Source organism: Macaca fascicularis, chromosome 14 (genome assembly GCF_037993035.2).
Source record: "Macaca fascicularis isolate 582-1 chromosome 14, T2T-MFA8v1.1".
Lineage (NCBI taxonomy): Eukaryota > Metazoa > Chordata > Mammalia > Primates > Cercopithecidae > Macaca > Macaca fascicularis.
Window position 1 is genome coordinate 7,763,649 of NC_088388.1, and position 20,310 is coordinate 7,783,958.

At 49.3% G+C, this 20,310-nt stretch overlaps 1 protein-coding gene and 1 pseudogene across 6 annotated transcripts in view; one reads left to right on the top strand and one right to left on the bottom strand.

The window, feature by feature from the left end:
- Window positions 1-17,792, bottom strand: part of LOC102121010 (RNA-binding protein 4-like) — a 73,146-nt gene extending 55,354 nt beyond the window's left edge. For 3 of the 6 annotated variants that reach the window (XR_012423031.1, XR_010581151.1, XM_065529395.2), the window contains exon 1: window positions 17,361-17,792. Coding sequence is in view for 3 of the 6 variants with exons in the window: in XM_065529395.2 (XP_065385467.1) it covers window positions 17,361-17,697 (337 nt within the window). In the remaining 3 variants the exon portion in view is untranslated. Of the gene's footprint in view, window positions 1-7,135; window positions 8,019-8,800; window positions 10,266-16,867 lie in introns of those variants that run through there. The other 3 variants (XR_012423030.1, XM_065529392.2, XM_005577129.4) reach the window with 2 other exon arrangements.
- Window positions 17,793-19,645: 1,853 nt separating this feature from the next.
- LOC123568995 (U4 spliceosomal RNA) lies at window positions 19,646-19,727 on the top strand (annotated as a pseudogene).
- Window positions 19,728-20,310: the final 583 nt, after the last annotated feature.

Consider the following 20,310-nt stretch of genomic DNA (forward strand, 5'->3'; position numbering starts at 1 on the left):
ACATAAAGGCCAATTAAAGAGATCTGATCCAAATCCTCTGTCTTGCCACCTGAACTAGAGAATGACATCAAAAGAGATGTTTTATCTATCTATCTGAGAAGGAGTTTTGCACTTTATCTATCTATCTATCTATCTATCTATCTATCTATCTAATGTATCTAATCTATCTATCTAATCTATGAAGGAGTTTTGCACTTGTTGCCCAGGCTGGAGTGCAATGGCACAATCTCAGCTCACAGAAAACCTCCACCTCCGGGGTTCAAGGGATTCTCCTGCCTCAGCCTACTAGGTAGCTGAAATTACAGGCATGTGCCACCACGCCCAGCTAATTTTGTATTTTTAGTAGAGACAGGGTTTCACCATGTTGGCCAGGCTGGTCTCAAACTCCTGACCTCTGGTGATCCACCCGCCTCAGCCTCCCAAAGTGCTGGAATTACAGGCGTGAGCCACTGTACCTGGCAAAAGGGATGTTTTAAAACCACCTTGGGCCGGGCGCAGTGGCTCAAGCCTGTAATCCCAGCACTTTGGGAGGCCGAGACGGGCGGATCACGAGGTCAGGAGATCGAGACCATCCTGGCTAACACAATGAAACCCCGTCTCTACTAAAAATACAAAAAAATTAGCCGGGCAAGGTAGCGGGCACCTGTAGTCCCAGCTACTCGGGAGGCTGAGGCAGGAGAATGGCGTAAACCCAGGAGGCGGAGCTTGCAGTGAGCCGAGATAGCGCCACTGCACTCCAGCCTGGGCGACAGAGCGAGACTCAGTCTCAAAAAAAAAAAAATAAATAAAACCACCTTGTTGGTCGGGCACAGTGTCTCATGCCTGTAATCCCAGCACTTTAGGAGGTCAAGGTGGGTGGACTGCTTGAGTCCAGGAGTTCGAGGCCAGCCTGGGCAACATGGAGAAACCCTGTCTCTACTAAAAATACAAAAAAATTAGCTGGGTGTGGTGGTACGCACCTGTAGTTCCAGCCACTTGGGAGGCTGACGTGGGAAAATCACCTGAGCTCAGGAGGCAGAGGCTGTAGTGAGCCAAGAACATGCCACTGCACTCCATTCAGCCTCAGCAACCAGAGACCATCTGAAAAAATTAAAATAAGTAAATAAAAGCACCTTGTCTGGAACATGGTAGATGCTATTTTGGTGATTCTTAATTTGCTGACTAGAGGCTACCAAGCTCTTCAGAGATTAAGTGACTTGTCCAGTCATCTAGAAAGCTGCCATTTCCTCAGAGCCAAGAAAAAAATATGTATTCTGGCTGCCAATCTTCAATAAAAAGGGCAGTGTATATAGGCATATAGATGAGAAATAAGAGATCAGACTCTTGGAAATGAGGGACAAATACAAATTTAGGGGTAAACACGGTGACAGTGAAAACTACTTAGACATAAAAATGTAATCTATATGAGTTTTTTTTTTTTTTTCTTTTTTCAAAATGGAGTCTCACTCTGCCGCCTAGGCTGGAGTACAGTGGCTCAATCTTGACTCACTGCAACCTCTGCCTCCCAGGTTCAAGTGATTCTCATGCCTCAGCCTCCCGTGTAGCTGGGATTACAGGCACACGCCACCACGCCTGGCTAATTTTTTGTGTTTTTAGTAGAGACAGGGTTTCACCATGTTGGCCAGGCTGGTCTCGAACTCTTGACCTCAGGTGATCCGCCTGCCTCAGCCTCCCAAAGTGCTGGGGTTACAGGCGTGAGCCACCATGCCCAGTCTAATCTGAGTTTTACAGGCTCAAGAACGAATATATAACTTAAACATCTTAATATAACTTATACATCCAATAAATAACTCTGGCTTCTGGTCCAGAAATGAGTTACAAGTCTGATAAGGGGGCAAACTAAAAAGCCAGTATTCTCCAGGGATATTCAATGGTAATCAGGCAGAAGGCTTCCTAGGCGCCAATCCTACTGCCAGCAACCACCTCTTAGCCTTCCTTAATGTCTTTGAAAGTCCCCTGCATTATCAATAACCTTTCTTCTCCATATCCACAATAATTGTTCCCAGGACACAAAATAGTATTGCCAGAGACTGGAGGTGACCAAAATTGATGTGGTCCGTAGCCAAATCACTTCTAGGTACTGCTAATTACAAAAATTCACTGCCTTCACTATTACAAGTATGTGCTGTACTTACACCTATATCCAAAATCTTTGGATCAGCTGTGTGCTGCTCCACTAGGCCATCCCAGTGTCCCCAGAATGTTCTAACTCATTAATATGAGATGGCTAACATTTCATGAGAAGTGACTATATATACGTGTCACATGTTCTCATTTGACTCTCCCAACAGTCGTACAGCACGATTATAAACAAAGCCCTAGATGGTTCCAATGTCTGGTTCAGTTCCTTGAGCCACCAACTTTGTAGCCATTTGATCTTAAGAATAGTAACTTAAGGTCAGGCATGGTGGCTCACACCCGTAATCCCGGCACTCTGAAAGGTCAGGTGGAAGGATCATTTGAGATCAGGAGTTCGAGACCAGCCTGGCCAACGTGGTGAAACCCTGCCGCTACTAAAAACAGAAAAATTAGCTGGGTGTGGTGGTGCATCCCTGTAGTTCCAGCTACTCAGGAGGCTGAGGCAGAATTGCTTGAACCCAGGATGAGGTTGCAGTGAGCCAAGATCACGCCACTGCACTACTGCCTGGGTGATACAAGCCTCCATATCAAAAAAAAAAAACAAAAACATAGTCACTTAACCAACAACCTCAACTCCCACATTTACAAAATAGGTTTAGAAATAGCTAATGTTGGCCAGGCGTGGTGGCTCACGACTGTAATCCCAGCACTTTGGGAGGCCAAGGCGGGCGGATGACGAGGTCAGGAGATCGAGACCATCCTGGCTAACACAGTGAAACCCCATCTCTACTAAAAATACAAAAAATTAGCCGGGCGAGGTGGCGGGCACCTGTAGTCCCAGCTACTCGGGAGGCTGAGGCAGGAGAATGGTGTGAACCCGGAAGGCAGAGCTTGCTGTGAGCCGAGATCGCGCCACTGCACTCCAGCCTGGGCAACAGAGCAAGACTCTGTCTCCAAAAAAAAAAAAAAAAAAAAAGCTAATGTTGGCCAGGGATGTTGGCTCACACCCATAATCACAGCACTGTGGGAGGCCAAGGCAAGTGGATCACCTGAGGTCAGGAGTTCAAGACCAGTCTGGCCAACATGGTGAAATCCTGTCTCTACTAAAAATACAAAAATTAGCTGGATGTGGTGGCGGGCACTTGTAATCCCATCTACTCGAGAGGCTGAGGCAGGAAAATCACTTGAACCCAGGAGGCAGAGGTCGCAGAGAGCCGAGATCACGCCATTGCACTCCCCCCGGGCAACAAGAGCAAGACTCCATCTTAAAAAAAAAAAAAAAAGAAATAGCTAACGCATGTGAGTTGCTACGAAGACTAATATAATTGTGTTGGCTACACTAATATAAATTTAGTTTGTTGTATTAATTAATTTATTGTAGTTAGCTATTATCCTCATTTTATAGGTAACAAAACAGAGACAGTGCTCCTGATATGTCCAAGATCACACAGCCAAGAAGAGGTAGAGCCAGGATTCAAATTCAGGAAACCTCCTGTAGTCCCAGCTACTTGGGAGCCCAAGGTAGGAAGATCACTTGAGCCATGTGTTCAAGTGTAGCCTAGGCAACATAGTGAGACCCTCTCAAAACAAACAAAACAAAAAGCCAGGCATGGTGGCGAGTGCCTGTGGTCCCAGCTACTCGGGAGGCTGAGGCAGGAGAATGGCAGGAACCCGGGGGGCAGAGCTTGCAGTGAGTGGAGATCGCGCCACTGCACTACAGTCTGGGTGACACTCATCTCAAAAAAAAAAAAACCTTAAAAACCTGATTAAAGAGACAACGGTCACTCTTGTCTATACCAAGTCAGTTTACTTTTTTTTGTTGTTTTTATGTTTTCCTCAGATGGGGTTTCACTCTGTTGCCCAGGCTGGAGTGCGGCAGCATGACGGTAGCTCAATGCAAACTCCATCTCCCAGGTTCAAGAGATCCTCCAGCCTCAGCTGGACTACAGGCACTACTGGTACGTACCACCACGGCTAATTTTTTTTTTGTAGAGATGAAGTTTACCCATGTATACCAGGCTGGTCTTAACTCCTGAACTCAAGGGACCCGACCACCTCGGCCTCCCAAAGTGCTAAGATTACAGACCTGAACCATGACACCTGCCCCAAGTCGGTTTTTAAATCAAACCATTTCTCCAAAAAAATTTTTAACTACCTGCGACTACTGCCACATTCTCTCCTTCCTTATCTACCACTTGCCTATCAATAATTATTCATATAAACTAGCTCACTGAGGTAGGTCCTGCCTCCCAGACAATAAATCCCTCAAAGTCAGCCCAAAGCCTGCCTCAGCTAGCTGAGCAAGGCATTTGTTTCTTAATTTATTTGAGACAGGGTCTTGCTCTGTCACACAGGCTGACGTGCAGTGGCGTGATCATAACCTCCAACTCCTGAGTTCAAGCAATCCTCTTGCTTCAGCCTCCCAAGTGGCTAGGACTACAGGTGCGTGCCACCACAGCTGGCCTTTTTTTTTTTTTTTTTTTTTTTTTGTAGAGACAAGGTCCCACTGTATTGCCGAAGCTGGCCTCAAACTCCTGGCCTCTAGCAATCCTCCTGCCTCAGCTTCCCAAAGCACTGGGAATTACAGGTGTCAGCTACCACACCTGGCCACATTTGAAGCACTACAGATACATGATATGATTTAAATCTAGACATGAAACCCAGATTTAAGAATTATTTTCTAGAAAACTATAGACTTTTACTCTTTATGACCAAAGGTACCTATAGATTGTAAAATTCAGTTTTCCATATGTACATAGTATACTAGGTCCATAAATCTAGTAAATCTGTTTTCATCATGACCTCATCCATCCCATGATATCCACCTATTTGGCTTAATAGGACAAAATGCCTGGAGGATCAACCAACAGTCTATGCACAGACTGTGGCAGAATTTAAGTGATGGGTTTGACTACAACAGTAGCCTACCTGGATAGGCTGACCCCCTCAGTGATAGTCCCACTACCTCCATTACAAGAGATGGTCTCAAGTCCACCACACACAGAATTTAAAACAAGGTCCAAACCTCAGAAGAGGGCAGGGTGACAGGGCTAAAAGCCTCTAGGTGGTCTTGTTCCAGGAATAAGCCAACTAAAACTTCTCCAACGAAGGCCAAGTTGTAGAGGTGATAGGTGGAGAAGTTGAATAATCTGAAGATAGAGAGTCCATTTTTCCAGAACACACATTCAATGTCTGTCCTCCCATTCACTCGACCCAACTTTCCCCAAGTTATAGAACTTCAAATCAGCAATCCACAAACCAAAGAAGCAGGCTATAGGATTAACACAGGTGACATAATTAAAATAAAAGAGGGGAGGGAGATTTTAAAACAATCTGCAAGAGAAAAATGACAAATGATTTGGCTTTGTAGCTCCTTCTGGCTTGAGCAGTTAGGAGCCTGAGGGCTGAGGCAGCAGGGGCAGCAGGACCTAAAGATGACAAGCAGGCAGAGCGCTCATCTGGGCCAGGTCACTTTCAAGACCTGGGGCTGCGACAGAGAACATCACCACGGGCCCTGAGAGCACATTTAGCTGTTTTTTGCAGGAACCAAAGGATTGAGACAGTGGCAGAACCCTCACTGGAGAGAAAGGAAGATGACAGAAAGCCACATTGACAAAGAAAAATTGCAAATATGCAGGCCACAATCATAACCCTACCATCAACCCTCCATTTTCCAGGGTAATAACCAAAGGTAGGCTTATTAGCTTGACCCTCAGACCACCCCATCACCACACAGAAAACAAGAAACTTATCAAAATCCTCCTCCCATTCTTTCCCAGTCCTGCAAAGAAATAAAAAGGAGCAGCTAAGCACCTGAAAGCAAAGCAGTGAGCAGAAAGAGAAGCAAGGCAAAGAGCCATGGCCCCCAGTACTCCCTGAGATTACCCCAGTTAGCATCCACAAATAAGAACTCACAGTCATAAGATTGAATGCTTTTGCACATTGGCAAGAGGGAAGAGGACATCTAGGGCAAGATACTGTCACAGGCAAGTTCACATGAAGCCAGTAAAGGAGGCGTAAGACAACCCACCTGACCTCCACCTGACTGACACATACACCTCCCCAAAGTCACCTTGCCCCAATAGGCTCCCAAACCCAGTCTTTAAAGCTCCTTTTCCCAAAGGAGCAGTATGTTCTCCCATTATCCCACTCAACCAGTCTTCCGTTTACCCAGCATTAAGCCCAAGCCTCCATCTTGTCCCTGGTTGGAAATGTCCTATTTTTTGCCCAGGTCCTCAATCCCCAGTCCTAGAATAAAAGCATAAAGAGAGTCCTCAATTCCCCACCCAACTCTAGCATCCCTACTTGGTTATGCTTGCACCCCACCCCTTCCCAGATTCTATACCTTCAAATATAAACCCAGAGAGAGGACATCTGAAAATCTTAACAGATAGGAATAGGGAAAAAGAGTCTCCGGTTACTATAATGGCAGGGGTTGGCAGGACACAGGAGGATGCTCCATGGTAACACCTCAACAGGCAAAATACGACCAGAATGCCCCATACCTGCTTCAAGTTTTCTCTGCCCTTCCTTCTTCCAACCATAGGGCAGTATCAGGCAATGCCATTACCCCCACTCCACTACTGGTTCCTCTCTGGGTTCCAGCCCCAGCACTCATTTAAGCCTACTGCCTAAAGGATCCACTAGCCTGTAAATACCACGGCAGCCCACTCCCCACTTCCTGAGAGGCCAAACCCCAGAACCATCCCATTGGAACACAGGTTATTCCTGAACTAGAGAAAAGTGAGGGAAAATGATCGAGCACAGGCAGAGGAAAATGGGCATTATTTACTGCATTGTGGTGTGACTAACTCAAGTTGAGGGCTGAGGACCAGGCCACTTGCTCTGGACTCCAGTCTGAAAGATGGCAGGCTAGCAGGACGACGATAAGCTAAATCCTTCTGGGTCACAGGGCAATCCTTCTAATTCCCACATTCAAACCCCTTTCCTCACCAGTCCTGGGTTCTCTGACTGCCTTCCCTTTAGCTATCATGTATTCCTGGATGTCAAATTGGCTGCTTTGACACTGAATGCAATCAAGACAATGACAACCAGGTTTCCAAACTGCAAATTGCCCCAAGTTTTATTTGTAGTCCATACAAAAGGGAAAAAAAATTAAGGTTTTCTAACACCACCTACTTGGGGAGATGGGGAAGTGGGACTGTGCCGCTCACCATCAGCTAGAACATTAGCGGTCAGCAGGGACTTGGATACATGCCAACTGACTGTCCCAACAAGAACTCAGTCTCAACAGTCTACAGAGGGACAGTCAGGGTACCCTGGACTGCTGGCACAGCTTGGCGCATAGGAAATGGTTAAGCTAACCCTTTCCTGGCCTCCTTCCCATCTAAAAAGAAAAAGGCGCCGGCGACCTCAGCTGCAGGTTGCTTCCCCATCCAGACGACCTTAAATATCGCGCACAAAAATAAAAAGGAGCCAGGAAAAAAATAAAAACATAAAAGAAATTCCCATTCTGGGGAGACGGGAGGCAGGGCAGAGGGAAAACCGCAGATCTAGAGCCAGTAGCAAGATTTGCTGCTGAGGCGAAGGAACAAAGTAGGTTACTGCCGAACACTCAAAAGGATCATCTCCTGGGGAAGGCCCACATGGTAGAGGGGATGAAAAACCACAACCAGGAAAGGTATGGGCCAGAGTAGTTATAACCTGGATCTGTAACCCTACCCACCTCTTTTCTCCCTCCCGCCCTGTGGTGCCCCATCCCAGGATGGCCCTACATGCGGCGCTGGTAGCCAGAGTGCATCTGAGCCGCCCGCAGGTAATCATTATAGGAGCCCGAATAGCGTGCGTAATCGGAATGGGCATCGGGCAGGCGACGGTAATCCAGCGAGGACTTTGTCGGCGAGCGGCGGAACGAAAGCTGCGACTCTGATAAACGGCGGTAATCAGAGAGCTCGGCTAAACGCCGGTCGGAACCATACCTAGTCGAGAGAAGAAGACAGTTGGTGAATGAGACAATTGAGGGGAGGACTCCAGGTGGGCACTGGGGAGATGCCAATGGGGAAAGGGAGGGTGTGATCACACTGGTCTCCAAGAGATTGGTCTCCTTTAGTCAGAAGGCTCATCACCCTATCCAGGCCAAAAAAATCAAGCCTGGCTTCAACTCAGTGGGAAACCAAAGCCTCCACTGAAGTCCTCCCCTCTGAACTGGCCAAGGTGGATTTTGGTCTACATTCCCACACCACAGCAAACTATCTCCACCCCTGGGCCCTGCAGAGAAAGACCTTGGTTGTTTATCAACAGAACGGCGGATGAAAGCAAGGTCCCCAACTTCCCAGAGTGGACGCACCTCATAAACTTGCCTTTAGCCAGTGAGTGCCAAAGGGACTACTCTTTAACCCCCATCCCTGCCAAAGCCAGGACAACCACGTAATAGGTTTAAGGATCCTTGAGACAGTGGGAAAAGATATGGGCCACAGTCCTGCAGGCAGTAGCTCCAATGACACTTGGGCTAGCCTAGACAGGTGACAGTGTGCCTGGTCTGACTAGCAGTTACCACCCCAGGCTGAGCACTATGCTCCACCTGAACCCTGGTGACCAGAGAAGTTCATTGACACTGCTCCCCTCGGCCTCTGGACATCCCATGGAAATAGAGAAGAGAAGACCAAGGGAGGGGCCGATGCCTCCAGTTTCCCTCCCATGCCAACCTCAGCCCCTTGCCCTAAGCCCCAGCTGGGGGCAGAGGCGGGGGGGCATACAGTACCTTTTCGACATGGCGACAGCCTTTTTGTAGGGATCGTCGTAGCTGGCCCGGGGTGGGGAGAGGCGGGTACGCTCATAGGGCGGCGGGGTGCTGTTGGCGTTGGCAACGGCCCCCTGGGACATGGACAGGTAGGCTGCAGACGGCTGACCTGCCCCATCGTAGGCATTGCCTGGCTGGCCGCGGTAGGAGGCAGCAGCCTGGGGATGCTGCTGGGCAGCATAGGAAGCAGCCAATGAGGCTGACGACTGAGTGCGGTAAGGAGCTGCCAGGGTGGCAGAAGGTTGGGCCCCGTAGGCTGCTGCGGCACCATAGGAGCCAGTGGCCGCAGCAGCCGACTGAGCCCCATAGGAGCCTGAGAGGCCCATTGATGCTTGGGCCCCGTAACTATTCAGCTGGGTCTGGACAACTGGCTGGGCCCCATAAGAGCCAGCCATTGGGGTAGTGGCTTGTGCGGCGTAGGCTGCTGGCTGGCTGGCATAGGCAGCAGCTGTGGCTGGCTGCGCCACATAGGCAGCAGGTTGGGAAGAGTAGGAAGCAGCCTGCTGTGCAGCATATGGGGCAGACTGGGCATTGTAAGAGGCCGAGGGCTGGGCATTGTAAGAAGCTGCCTGGGCTCCATAAGCTAGTGAGGAGGCTGCAGACTGGGCCCCATAGGAGGCTGCCTGAGCCCCGTAGGAGCCTAAGGAGGAAGCTGCTCCCTGGGTGTTGTAGGAAGAAGCAGCTGCACGAACCCCATAGGAAGAGGCAGCCTGGGCGCCGTAAGAGGATGGCTGGTTACCATAGGAGGCAAGGGAGGAACCCTGAGCCCCATAGGAGTTGAGCGAAGAAGCCGCAGCTGCCTGACCCCCATAGGAGGAAAGGGCCGAGGCCGAGGGCTGGGCTCCACCATAGGGGCCAAGTGAAGAAGCTGCAGCAGACTGGGAGCTAGGACTAGCCAGCTGGCCCCTGTATGGGGCCCCAAGGGAGACAGAGGGCTGAGCGCGGTAAGAGGCTGCCTGGGCTGTCATGGGCTGAGTCCGATAGCCAACACCCAAAGAGGCAGAAGGCTGGGCCCTGTAGGCAGCTCCCAGTGACACTGACGGCTGGGCCCGGTAGGTAGCTGGCTGGGCCGTCAGAGGAGCCACATAAGAGGCTCGGGGAGGTGAACGGCGCAGAGGGCTGCGGTCGCGACCAAAGAAGGGTGGTGTGGGCTGACGGGCTTGCCCATCAAAGCCACCAGTGCTGTTGCCAAAAGCCTGCTGGTAGTCGAAGGTGGCAGAGAAGCCACCAGTTCCAGGGAAGGCCGTATCCCCAGCCCCTGGTTTCTTGGTCTTGTCCCCAGACTGGACAGCCAGGCCAGGCCCCTTCTTCTGACCCTTGGTGGAGAGTTCCACGTTGATGCGCTTGCCCTTCACTTCTTTGCCGTTGAGCTGCGCGATTGCGGCTTTGGCATCTGCTTCCTTCTCCATGTGAACAAACGCGTAGTCTGATAAAGCAGCAGACAGAGGGTTAGCAATTAGGGGGGCAGGGCATGCTACCTGATGGGTCCCAAACTGGACACACAACAGCACCCAGCTGTTGCCAGCTACCTCCAGGGCCTCCAAACCCTCCTCTCCAGGAGTGTGTCATAAAATGTAGCTCCCATATAACAAAGCTTCTGACTGTCCCAAACAGTCATCTTTGCCTACAGCCTTCTTCCCATTCTCCCCTTTACAAACCCTGCCACCTCACCCAACTTCCTGGTGAGAGGAGGAGCAGAGATGAACTGCAACACAGGATAAAAATCTTCACATCTCCTGTAAGTACAAACCAGCAGAACAAAATGCAGAAAGGGTTCCTAGATCACTCAATTCTTCAATGTTCTCAACCCAAGCTCACCAAACAGCTTTGAAGCCTAGCTCACTGTTGAAGCCTAACTCTCAAACACTGGAAACGACCACTCACGTTTTGGTATGACCCATCTCTCAGCCCATGTCCAATTAAGGCAAGAGAGTTAGACTGCAACAAGCAAGCAGTTCACAACATTGTTCCAATATGATCTCTCTGCTTTTTCACAGTACTTCCCAAGTTTTCAAGGCACTCTCAGGTACGGGAGGACCTCATTTGGGCCTCACAATCCTGTGAGGTAGGCAGGGCAAAGAATCGTTATCTCCATTTAACAGATGGACACACATACATGCTCAGAGTTTTTACATGGCTTGCCCCACTCAAAGTGTGTTAGAGTCAGGACCAGAATCACAGTTCTTCCAATGCCCCTTTGCTACACAATCTATCCCTGAAAGGTCAAGGTATAAGGCAGGACCGTGTCAAATGACTAAAACTTAAAGCTTAGAAGCAGAGAACATGGACCCTGTGTAAGCCAATGAGGTATGGGAATAGAAACTAAGCCTAGTGGCTGAGTTCATGCCCAATCCCCCTGTCCCAGACCACATTACATCCTCCACTGTTTCCTCTTTAAGGGACAGAGGTATATCTTATACCTTGGGCTTCTGTTCACAGAGCAGACTGCTTACAGGAAATATCTGGTTTCTCACCTATAAGGCATGAAGCTGCAATTACTGCAGCTAACAGGCTCTGCTAAGCAGGTTAACCCTGCAGCTCTCATTATGATCTGAGTAAGCTGTGGTAGGGTAGGAGAAGACAGAATGTTGGTCTCAAAATTATATACTTATCCACCACACAGAAGGATAAAACTTCAGGTAGTGAAGGAGTGGAGAGAAATTCTCAAGTCCACACTCACAAAGCACAATAGCACAGGCAGAATCTGAATGAGAGAAGCCTGCCCCTAGGAAATAGGGTTCTGAGCTTAGCTCCATTCTCTACCTGTGGCTACTCTCAGATAGCATCCAAGTACCAGGATGCTATCTGTCACATCAGTTTAAGAAACAAAGAGCTACCTGGATGACAATACTAAGATATGAAACATTCTTAATAATCTCCAAACAAGGGTCCTCATTTTTAGAAACTTTCGTACTGGGATGCCCATATAGCTGCTCCTACAGAACAAGACATTTCCCTGGATTTGAAGACAATGACACAAACCTCAGGATAATGGGAAAAAAATACAATCAATAAGTAGAAGTCAGAAGCGTGGCACAGCACAAAAGGGATCCTTAATTAAGAATTCAATGGTCTCAGTTCCAGATACAGGTATCACTGACTTGTTATCTTAGGAAACTTACCATTTAGGCAGGTGCGGTGGCTCATGAGATCAGGAGTTCAAGACCAGCATGACCAATGTGGTGAAACCCCGTCTCTCCTAAAAATACAAAAATTAGCCAGGTGTGGTGGTGCACACCTATAATCCCAGCTACTCGGGAGGCTGAGGCAGGAGAATCACTTGAACCTGGGAGGTGGAGGCTGCAGTGAGCCAAGATGGCACCACCGTACTCCAGCCTAGGTGACACCGCAAGACTCCATTTCAAAAAAAAAAAAAAAAAAGAAAAGAAACTGGCCAAGCACGGTGGCTCATGCGTGTAATCCCAACACTTTAGGAAGCCCAGATGGGTGGATCACCCAAGGTCAGGAGTTCAAGACCAGCCTGGCCAACATGGTGAAACCACGCCTCTACTAAAAATACAAAAATTAGCCGGGTGTGGTGGCAGTCACCTGTAATCCCAGCTACTCAGGAGGCTGAGGAAGGAGAACCACTTGAACCCAGGAGAAAGAGAAGGAGGTTGTAGTAAGCCAAGATCATGCCACCGCACTCCAGCCTGGGTGACAAGAGCAAAACTCCATCTCAAAAAAAAAATAAAAAGAAACTTACCACTTATTTCCTCTGACAAATCTATCCTACCTACCTCAAAGTTAAGAGGTTCAAGAGGAAAGACAGAAGTGCCTTGTAAGACATAAACAGCTACAGAATAAGGAATTATGACTATTCAAACCTAGAAATAATCAGAGGTTTATTTCCCTATAGAATATTATCTTTCATCTCAAGCAAAACACAATGCCATGCAAACCTAGAACCTGGCAGAGATGATAAAAGAACAAAACGAGGCCAGGCCCAGTGGCTCACGCCGATAATCTCAGCACTTTGGGAGGCCGAGACAGGCGGACCATCTGAGGTCAGGAGTTCAAGACCAGCCTGACCAACACAGTGAAACCCCATCTTTACTAAAAATACAAAATTAGCCGGCTGTGGTGGCATGTGCCTGTAATCCCAGCTACTCAGGAGGCTGAGGCAGGAGAATCACTTGAACCCAGGAGGCAGCGGTTGCAGTGAGTCAAGATCACGCCACTGCACTCCAGCCTGGGCAAAAAGGGTGAAACTCCGTCTCAAAAAGAAAAAAGAATTACCACAACTCTGTCCTCAACACTCCCATGGCCAGAGCCTTATCTACTACCTGGGAAAAACTACGTGTTTCTTTCGGCCTAGCCATAAGGCACTAGAGTTGTCCTGTGATCTCTCATCTCCACTTTGGGTACAGTAAGCTAAAAAACTAAAAACTAGCACGTGGCCTAAGAGCCCTTTAAAAGCAGAGGCTGGGCCAGGAATGGTGGCTCCCTCCTGTAATCCTAATACTTTGAGAGACTGAGGTGGAAGGACGGCTTGAGCTCAGGAGGTCAAGGCTACAGTGAGCCACAATCATGCCACTGCACTCTGGCCTGAGCAACAAAACGAGACCCTATCTCTAAAAGAATGAATAAATATTTTTTAAAATTTTTACATAAAAAATAAAAATAAAAGCAGAGGCTGAGGTAATCCTTAGAAATGGCAAAACCACCTGGAGATGGCAAGCAGAAAGGCCCAAAGTGAAGAGGAAGCAGAGAGCTGCTGGAGCTCATAGGCACTTGTTCGGGGGAGGGGCCTCTAGACATTCTGAGGTAATATTAAGGAACAATTCTAATAGTCCAGATAATTCCATCCACAAATTCCTGACACTAGAATGAGACAAAAACTTCCACAGGCTTACAAGAGCATTTGGACATCCCATTGTCTGTTTCCCTCCTTAGGTTTTTATTCAGACCAAGTGGTGAAAATTGAAAACTGAGGTGTCACATGTACAATTCAAATGACTGCCCAGACGAGTTGTGTAACTGATCAAAAAATTTAAAAATCCAGGCTGGGCATGGTGGCTCACACCTGTAATCCCAATACTTTGGGAGGCCGAGGCAGGCAGATCACCTGAGGTTAGGAGTTCGAGACCAGCCTGGCCAACATAGTGAAACCCTGTCTGCACTAAAAATTCAAAAATTAGTCAGGTGTGGTGGCCTGTAGTCCCAGCTACTTGAAAGGCTGAGGCAGGAGAACTGCATGAACCCAGGAGGCGGAGGCTGCAGTGAGCTGAGATCTCACCACTGCACTCCAGCCTGGACAACAGAACGAGACTCTGTCTCAAAAAATAATATATAAATAATATAAAAATAAGTACAAAATTTTAAAATCCATCTGATACAATTATAACCAAACTGTATCAGGAAGTTTCTAAGCCTGATATTGGAGGAGAAAGTGTGAATAGGTGGCCCAGCTAACTCAACCGCATCCAATAGTGATACACCCTATCACAGTAAGCAGCAAAGCACAGACCTAGCTATATTAAAGATGCCCTGAAACCCAGGTACTCCTAAGACCATTAAAACCAGAGATCTGAAAAATTCCAGGAACCTTGTTGCCTGAAGATCTAATTCAAGGAAACTTTGAAGGAAATCACTGCATTGGGACTATCAAGTAATGTTTTACAGAGATCTCCAAATGGTCTGGTGGCATCAAAAGTCTTCCAGTACCAAAATTAAGTGAATCCAGAAAAGTAAGTTCTCCTGTCTTAAGACAAAATCTTAAACTTGAGGGCCAGGCACAGTGGCTCACGCCTGTAATCCCAGCACTTTGGGAAGCCAAGGCAGGCGGATCACAAGGTCAGGAAATGGAGACCATCCTGGCTAACATGGTGAAACTCCATCTCTACTAAAAATACAAAAAATTAGCCGGGCGTAGTGGCGGGCGCCTGTAGTCCCAGCGACTCGGGAGGCTGAGGCAGAAAGGCGTGAACCTGGGAGGCGGAGCTTGCAGTGAGCTGAGGTCTCGCCACTGCATTCCAGCCTGGGCGACAAAGCGAGACTCCATCTCAAAAAAAAAAAAGAAAAAAGAAAAAATCTTAAACTTGAAACTACAGAGCTCTGTATAGGAAGAAGAAACAGTCACTCACAAAAATGATGAGGAGATATTTTCCTCTTTGGTCTTTCAGATCTCCCCACAAGTCTGTACGTGTTTCCGGAAGCTGTTCATCTTTGAACACCTAATAGGAGGAAGCTGTGGAGTGGTTACAATCCACTGTTGCTATTGAGATTTCTGTTCTACAAATCCTATCTAAGCTCCTAGAGTAACCAAGCAACTATGTTGTTTTTTTTTCCTGTGAAAGAAAACAGAGCTGGTTGTCCCGTGCAACACCAAGCTTCTGTGCTTTTCAAAGCCCTGTCAGCCAACACGAGGAGACTCAATCAAATGACCACTCCTAGCACAAGAAATGAATACACTCTCTAGAGAGCCAGTCGCTTCTACTACACTCCCAACTTTCAACTCTCACTTTCCGTCATCACAAACAGATAGAAAGACATCAGTGGAGAACATGATGTTCAAGTATTTCCCGCAGTCTCTTACATCGAAGTATATCAGGAGCTCTGTTACACAACAACATAACTCCAAATAGTTGACCACCACTCCCTGAGTAAGTCAATGCATTTCTGCCAAATGTTTACAAAGGAACAAATGCACAAAACTCCCTCTAACTCTCACAAAGAGTCAGCCAGGAGTTCTAAAAATTCATGGGCAGTTATGCTCTTCACCCCCACTGTCACTTGGTGCTGGGTCCCAAGCAAATTCAGGCAAATTTTTGGCATTCTCTACCACCTGAAAGCAAGCAAGGAGCTTGAGTTCCAGGGAGACTGTCCCTTCAGATGTTTGACTCTAGACTCTCAATCTAGTAGCCACCCTACCTAACAACCACAAAAGAAACTTGGTAAGTCAATTAAACACAAAACTCTCACAAATGAGACTCATATACCCCATCCTCTTGCTGGACAAGTACCCAATGTGAGACCCTGCCCCACTCTTTTACTCTAAACAAAAGCAAAAATCCATGCACCATACAGCCTGCCTCAGAGCACCCAGCAGGAAAGCCCGATTCCGGATAGTCGTGGACGTGTATAACCTGAGTTGAGGAAAATAGAATGCAGTATTAATGCAGAACAAGGACTTGTTCCTAGTAGTGGACACTATGACCCTTTATATTTCCCCCACTTAAAGGACTAGGAATGGCCCCAAAGATGTGCCTTTCCAGGACAGCAAATGAAATATCTTGGTGGGATAAATAAGCACTTGCACCCACATTTATTTCCTATCCCTGAAACTTCTCACACAGAGTATAAGCAGGTATGAACCCACCAGGAGTAGGGCATCAGATACTCCCAGGCTGCATCCTCCGAGATGACAGGGCAAAGTTAGCTCTGATCTGTTCCCAAGTGGAGCAGAAGCTGGCCACATACACAAGGGCTGTCCTACCAAACCTTGCCAATGTAAAAGAGCTTAAGGAATAAAAACTCAGGCTATGAAAAAGTCAACTGGGTCGCTAGTCAGGCTTAAATTACGGTTACACATTTTTCTCGAAGAAAAGGCAATATGGATCTGCCCTGAGGATTAGACTGCTCAAGCAATGACTACTACTGATTCAATAAATCGTATTTAGCCACTGTTTAGTGAAGACCTCTCACAGACCCCTCCCCAGGACCCCCTCAGCCAGAGTATGCCCCCTTGCAAAGTCACCAAGCTTATGAAAGAATGACACTGCCCTAGGGCACTGGCTTGGCACGTAAAGACTACGCAGAAGGGGCCTTCATAAAACAAACTTTCTTGCACATGCAAAAGGCTAGGGTTTCCAGTTAACAAATGTAAAATCGAGCCCAAAGAAAAATCCCAGGTTTGAGGGAGGAGGAGAGCACAGAGCTACCACGCCTAACCTACCTAACATTGAAAGGCCAAAGTGATTCGGAAGGGGCCCCTCTCGTACCCACGTGTAATTGTGCCCGTGAGTAGACCCATGCCAGACAAGACTAACAGACCCCAGCCCGAGAAACGTCCAAGGGCCCCGTTACCTTCCGCTTGAGCACATTCATCGGGAGGGAACAGGAGGGCGGCCTTGGGGCGTCAGCCCCCACCTTTTCCCTCTTCCCTTGCTCTGACCGACGTCTGGAGAGGAAGTGGGGAAGTGGAGAAATCTTCCCCGCTTCATGATCCGGCTTGTGCCCGTCACTTCCCAATTTCCGCTGGGTGCCAGGCCCAGGAGACCAGGAGAAGGCGCGCCCCCGGTACACTCGCAAGGCTCTCAGGCGCGTCCCCGGCCCCGTAGCTTGGCTCGCAGTGGCCGCCGCACCCACCCAGAGCCGCTTCCTCCTACTTGGTGGACGGTTCCTGGACCGCAGGGGAGGAGGGTGGCTCTACCCAACGCGCCCCCAACACCTCCGGCCTGCTCCCGCGCACTTCCCCACCCCTCCCAACCGCGCAGTGACCGACCCCCGGGTAAGGGGCGTGGCTAACAGGCAGAGTGCCCCGAGCGCGCCCCCGCCCCCGAGCGCGCCTCCGCGTTACCTTTCACCACGTCACACTCGATGACGCGTCCGCGACGCTCGAAGAGGCTGCGCAGTTCCTGGCTCGTGCATGCAGCCGACACATTGCCCACGAAAATCTTCCAAGTATTAAGAGGCCTTGGGCGCGACATCTCCACCACGAGCGCGCGCCCCGGCCGCAGCTCGTGGCCGTGCAGGGCTTCGATGGCGCGCAGCGCGCCCGCGTTCTCGCGCATGTGCACGAAGGCGAACTGTTTCATGACGGCGCAGCTCATGACCGTGCCATAGGGCGCAAAGAGGGCTGCCAGCTCCTCCGGAGTCGTATCCGCCCCGTCGACGTTGCCCACGAATATCTTCATTTTGTCGCCGCAGCCGCCTTCCCGGAGAGCCCGGACGTCTCCTCCAACGACAGGAAAGACGTCCGAACGAGCGGCAGTCCTCCCCAGGAATGGCTGGCGACCGAGAACCCCGCCGCGCAGGCGCCCTGGCCTAGCCAATGGGGACCCGCATCCCGCGCGTCCAGCGACCAATCAGAAACGCTGAGGGAAGATGCACTCAAGCACAGCCAATCCCAGAGGGCCTAGAGCCCGCTCGTTAGCTGAGGGGGTGGGAAAGGGACGACCAACCGCCACAGCCCGTGGCGGGGGGAGGGTTGGGAGGGAGAGGGAGGGCTGAAGAGAGGAGAACGCGCGCCAGCGGCCCCGGCGGCAAAGAGGCCTAGTCTGTGAGGCGGCCTCTGGCCCGGGTGGGGCTGGGACCGGCGGGCTCCTAGGAAAAACTTTGTTCAATTGGAAGTCAAGGCTCCTCCCATTCTGGAAGCCCTGTCCAAACCCGCGCATGGAGGTGGCCGCGTGAGTGTACAGGGGAAGGCCAGGCCTGGCGGGAGAAACCAGGACAGGCGCCTTGAGTCGGCAAACGGCTCCCGGGACTGTGCTGGGCACCGCGAGGGGACCTGAGGCAGGCCCCGGAGAAGCCTTCATGCCATTAATTCATTCTTTGGAAACATTTCCTGGGGTTGCTGAGGTCCTGGCAGACGGTGAAAAATCAAAGGCCTCTGCCCTGATGGAATTCCCAATCAAGAAATAATGGAATGACGCTACTGTATGTTTGAAGGTTTTCACAATAAACAGTTTAATAAACGAGAAAATCAATTCTTGAGGAAGCAAAAGTTGAGCCTTATTAAAAAAAATTTTAGTCCGGGAGCGGTGGCTCACGCCTGTAATTCCAGCATTTTGGGAGGCCAATGTAGGCCAATCAACTGAGGTCAGGAGTTGAGGACCTGGCCAACATGGTGAAACCCCCTCTCTACTAAAAATACAAAATTAGCCAGGTGTGGTGGCGCATGCGTGTAATCCCAGCTACTTGGGAGGCTGAGGCAGGAGAATAGCTTGAACCCGGGAGGCGGAGCTTGCAGTGAGCTGAGATCAGGCCACTGCACCCCAGCCTGGGCGACACAGTGAGGCTCCGTATCAAAAATTTTTTTACGCCAGGCGCGGTGGCTCAAGCCTATAATCCCAGCACTTTGGGAGGCCGAGACGGGCGGATCACGAGGTCAGGAGATCGAGACCATCCTGGCTAACACGGTGAAACCCCATCTCTACTAAAAAAAATACAAAAAACTAGCCGGGCGAGGTGGCGGGCGCCTGTAGTCCCAGCTACTCGGGAGGCTGAGGCAGGAGAATGGTGTGAACTTGGGAGGCGGAGCTTGCAGTGAGCTGAGATCTGGCCACTGCACTCCAGTCTGGGCGACAGAGCAAGACTCCATCTCAAAAAAAAAAAAAAATTTTTTTTAAACAGTTTTGGGTATGTAAATAAGATTGTTGCATAGCAGACATACATCAAAAACATAGACATGTGACAAACTCAGGGAAATATTTGCTTGCGTGTTCAGTTAACAAATAGCACCTACCATGTGGACACCACCAAGAATACAGCACTGAACAACAAAAAAAAATGACAGAAATCCCAACCTTCTTGGATCTTATGGTGGGGAGAGACAGGCAAGAAATAAGTAAAACATAAGCGTGTTAGATGGTGATGAGGACTTGGAGTAATCAAGGGAACTAAGCCATCCTCTGAGGGAAGATCATGCCAGCCAGAAAGTACAAGTCGAAGAGTGCTAGGGCAGAAGCAAATCTGGCTAGTTCAAGGAAGAGTCAAGAGCCAGTATGGCCCAGGCACAGTGGTTCACACCTGTAATCCCAGCACTTTGGGAGACCAAGGCAGGCGGATCACCTGAAGTCAGGAGTTCGAGACCAGCCTGACCAACATGGCAAAACCCTGTCTCTACTGAAACTACAAAACATTAGCTTTGCACAGTGGCAGTATCATAGCCAATGAGGTTTATCCGAGGTGCGATTATTGCTAATTGAAAACAAAACATAAGCCGTGCGTGATGACTGGCACCTGTCCCAGCTACTCAGGAGGCTGAGGCACTAGAATCACTTGAACCTGGGAGGTGGAGGTTGCAGTGGGCTGAGATCACACCACTGCACTCCATCCTGGGCGACAAAGCAGGACTCCATCTCAAAAAAAAGAAAAAAAAAGCCCAATATGACCAGAGCCTGGAACAGAGAGCAGAATAGGATAGTGGGAGTTGTGTAGCACAAGGCCATTGAAATGGCATGTGCTTGGGCCAGGCGAGGTGGCTCATGCCTGTAATTCCAGCACTTTGGGAGGCCGAGGCAGGCAGATCACGAGGTCAGGAGATCGAGACCATCCTGGCTAACACGGTGAAACCCCATCTCTACTAAAAATACAAAAAAATAAATTAGCCGGGCATGGTGGCGGGTGCCTGTAGTCCCAGCTACTTAGGAGGCTGAGGCAGGAGAATGGCGTGAACCCTGGAGGCGGAACTTGCAGTGAGCCGATATTGCACCACTGCACTCCAACCTGGGTGACAGAGCGAGACTCTGTCTCAAAAAAAAAAAAAAAAAGGAAAAGAAAGAAAAGGGGGCAGTACTCTGGTATCT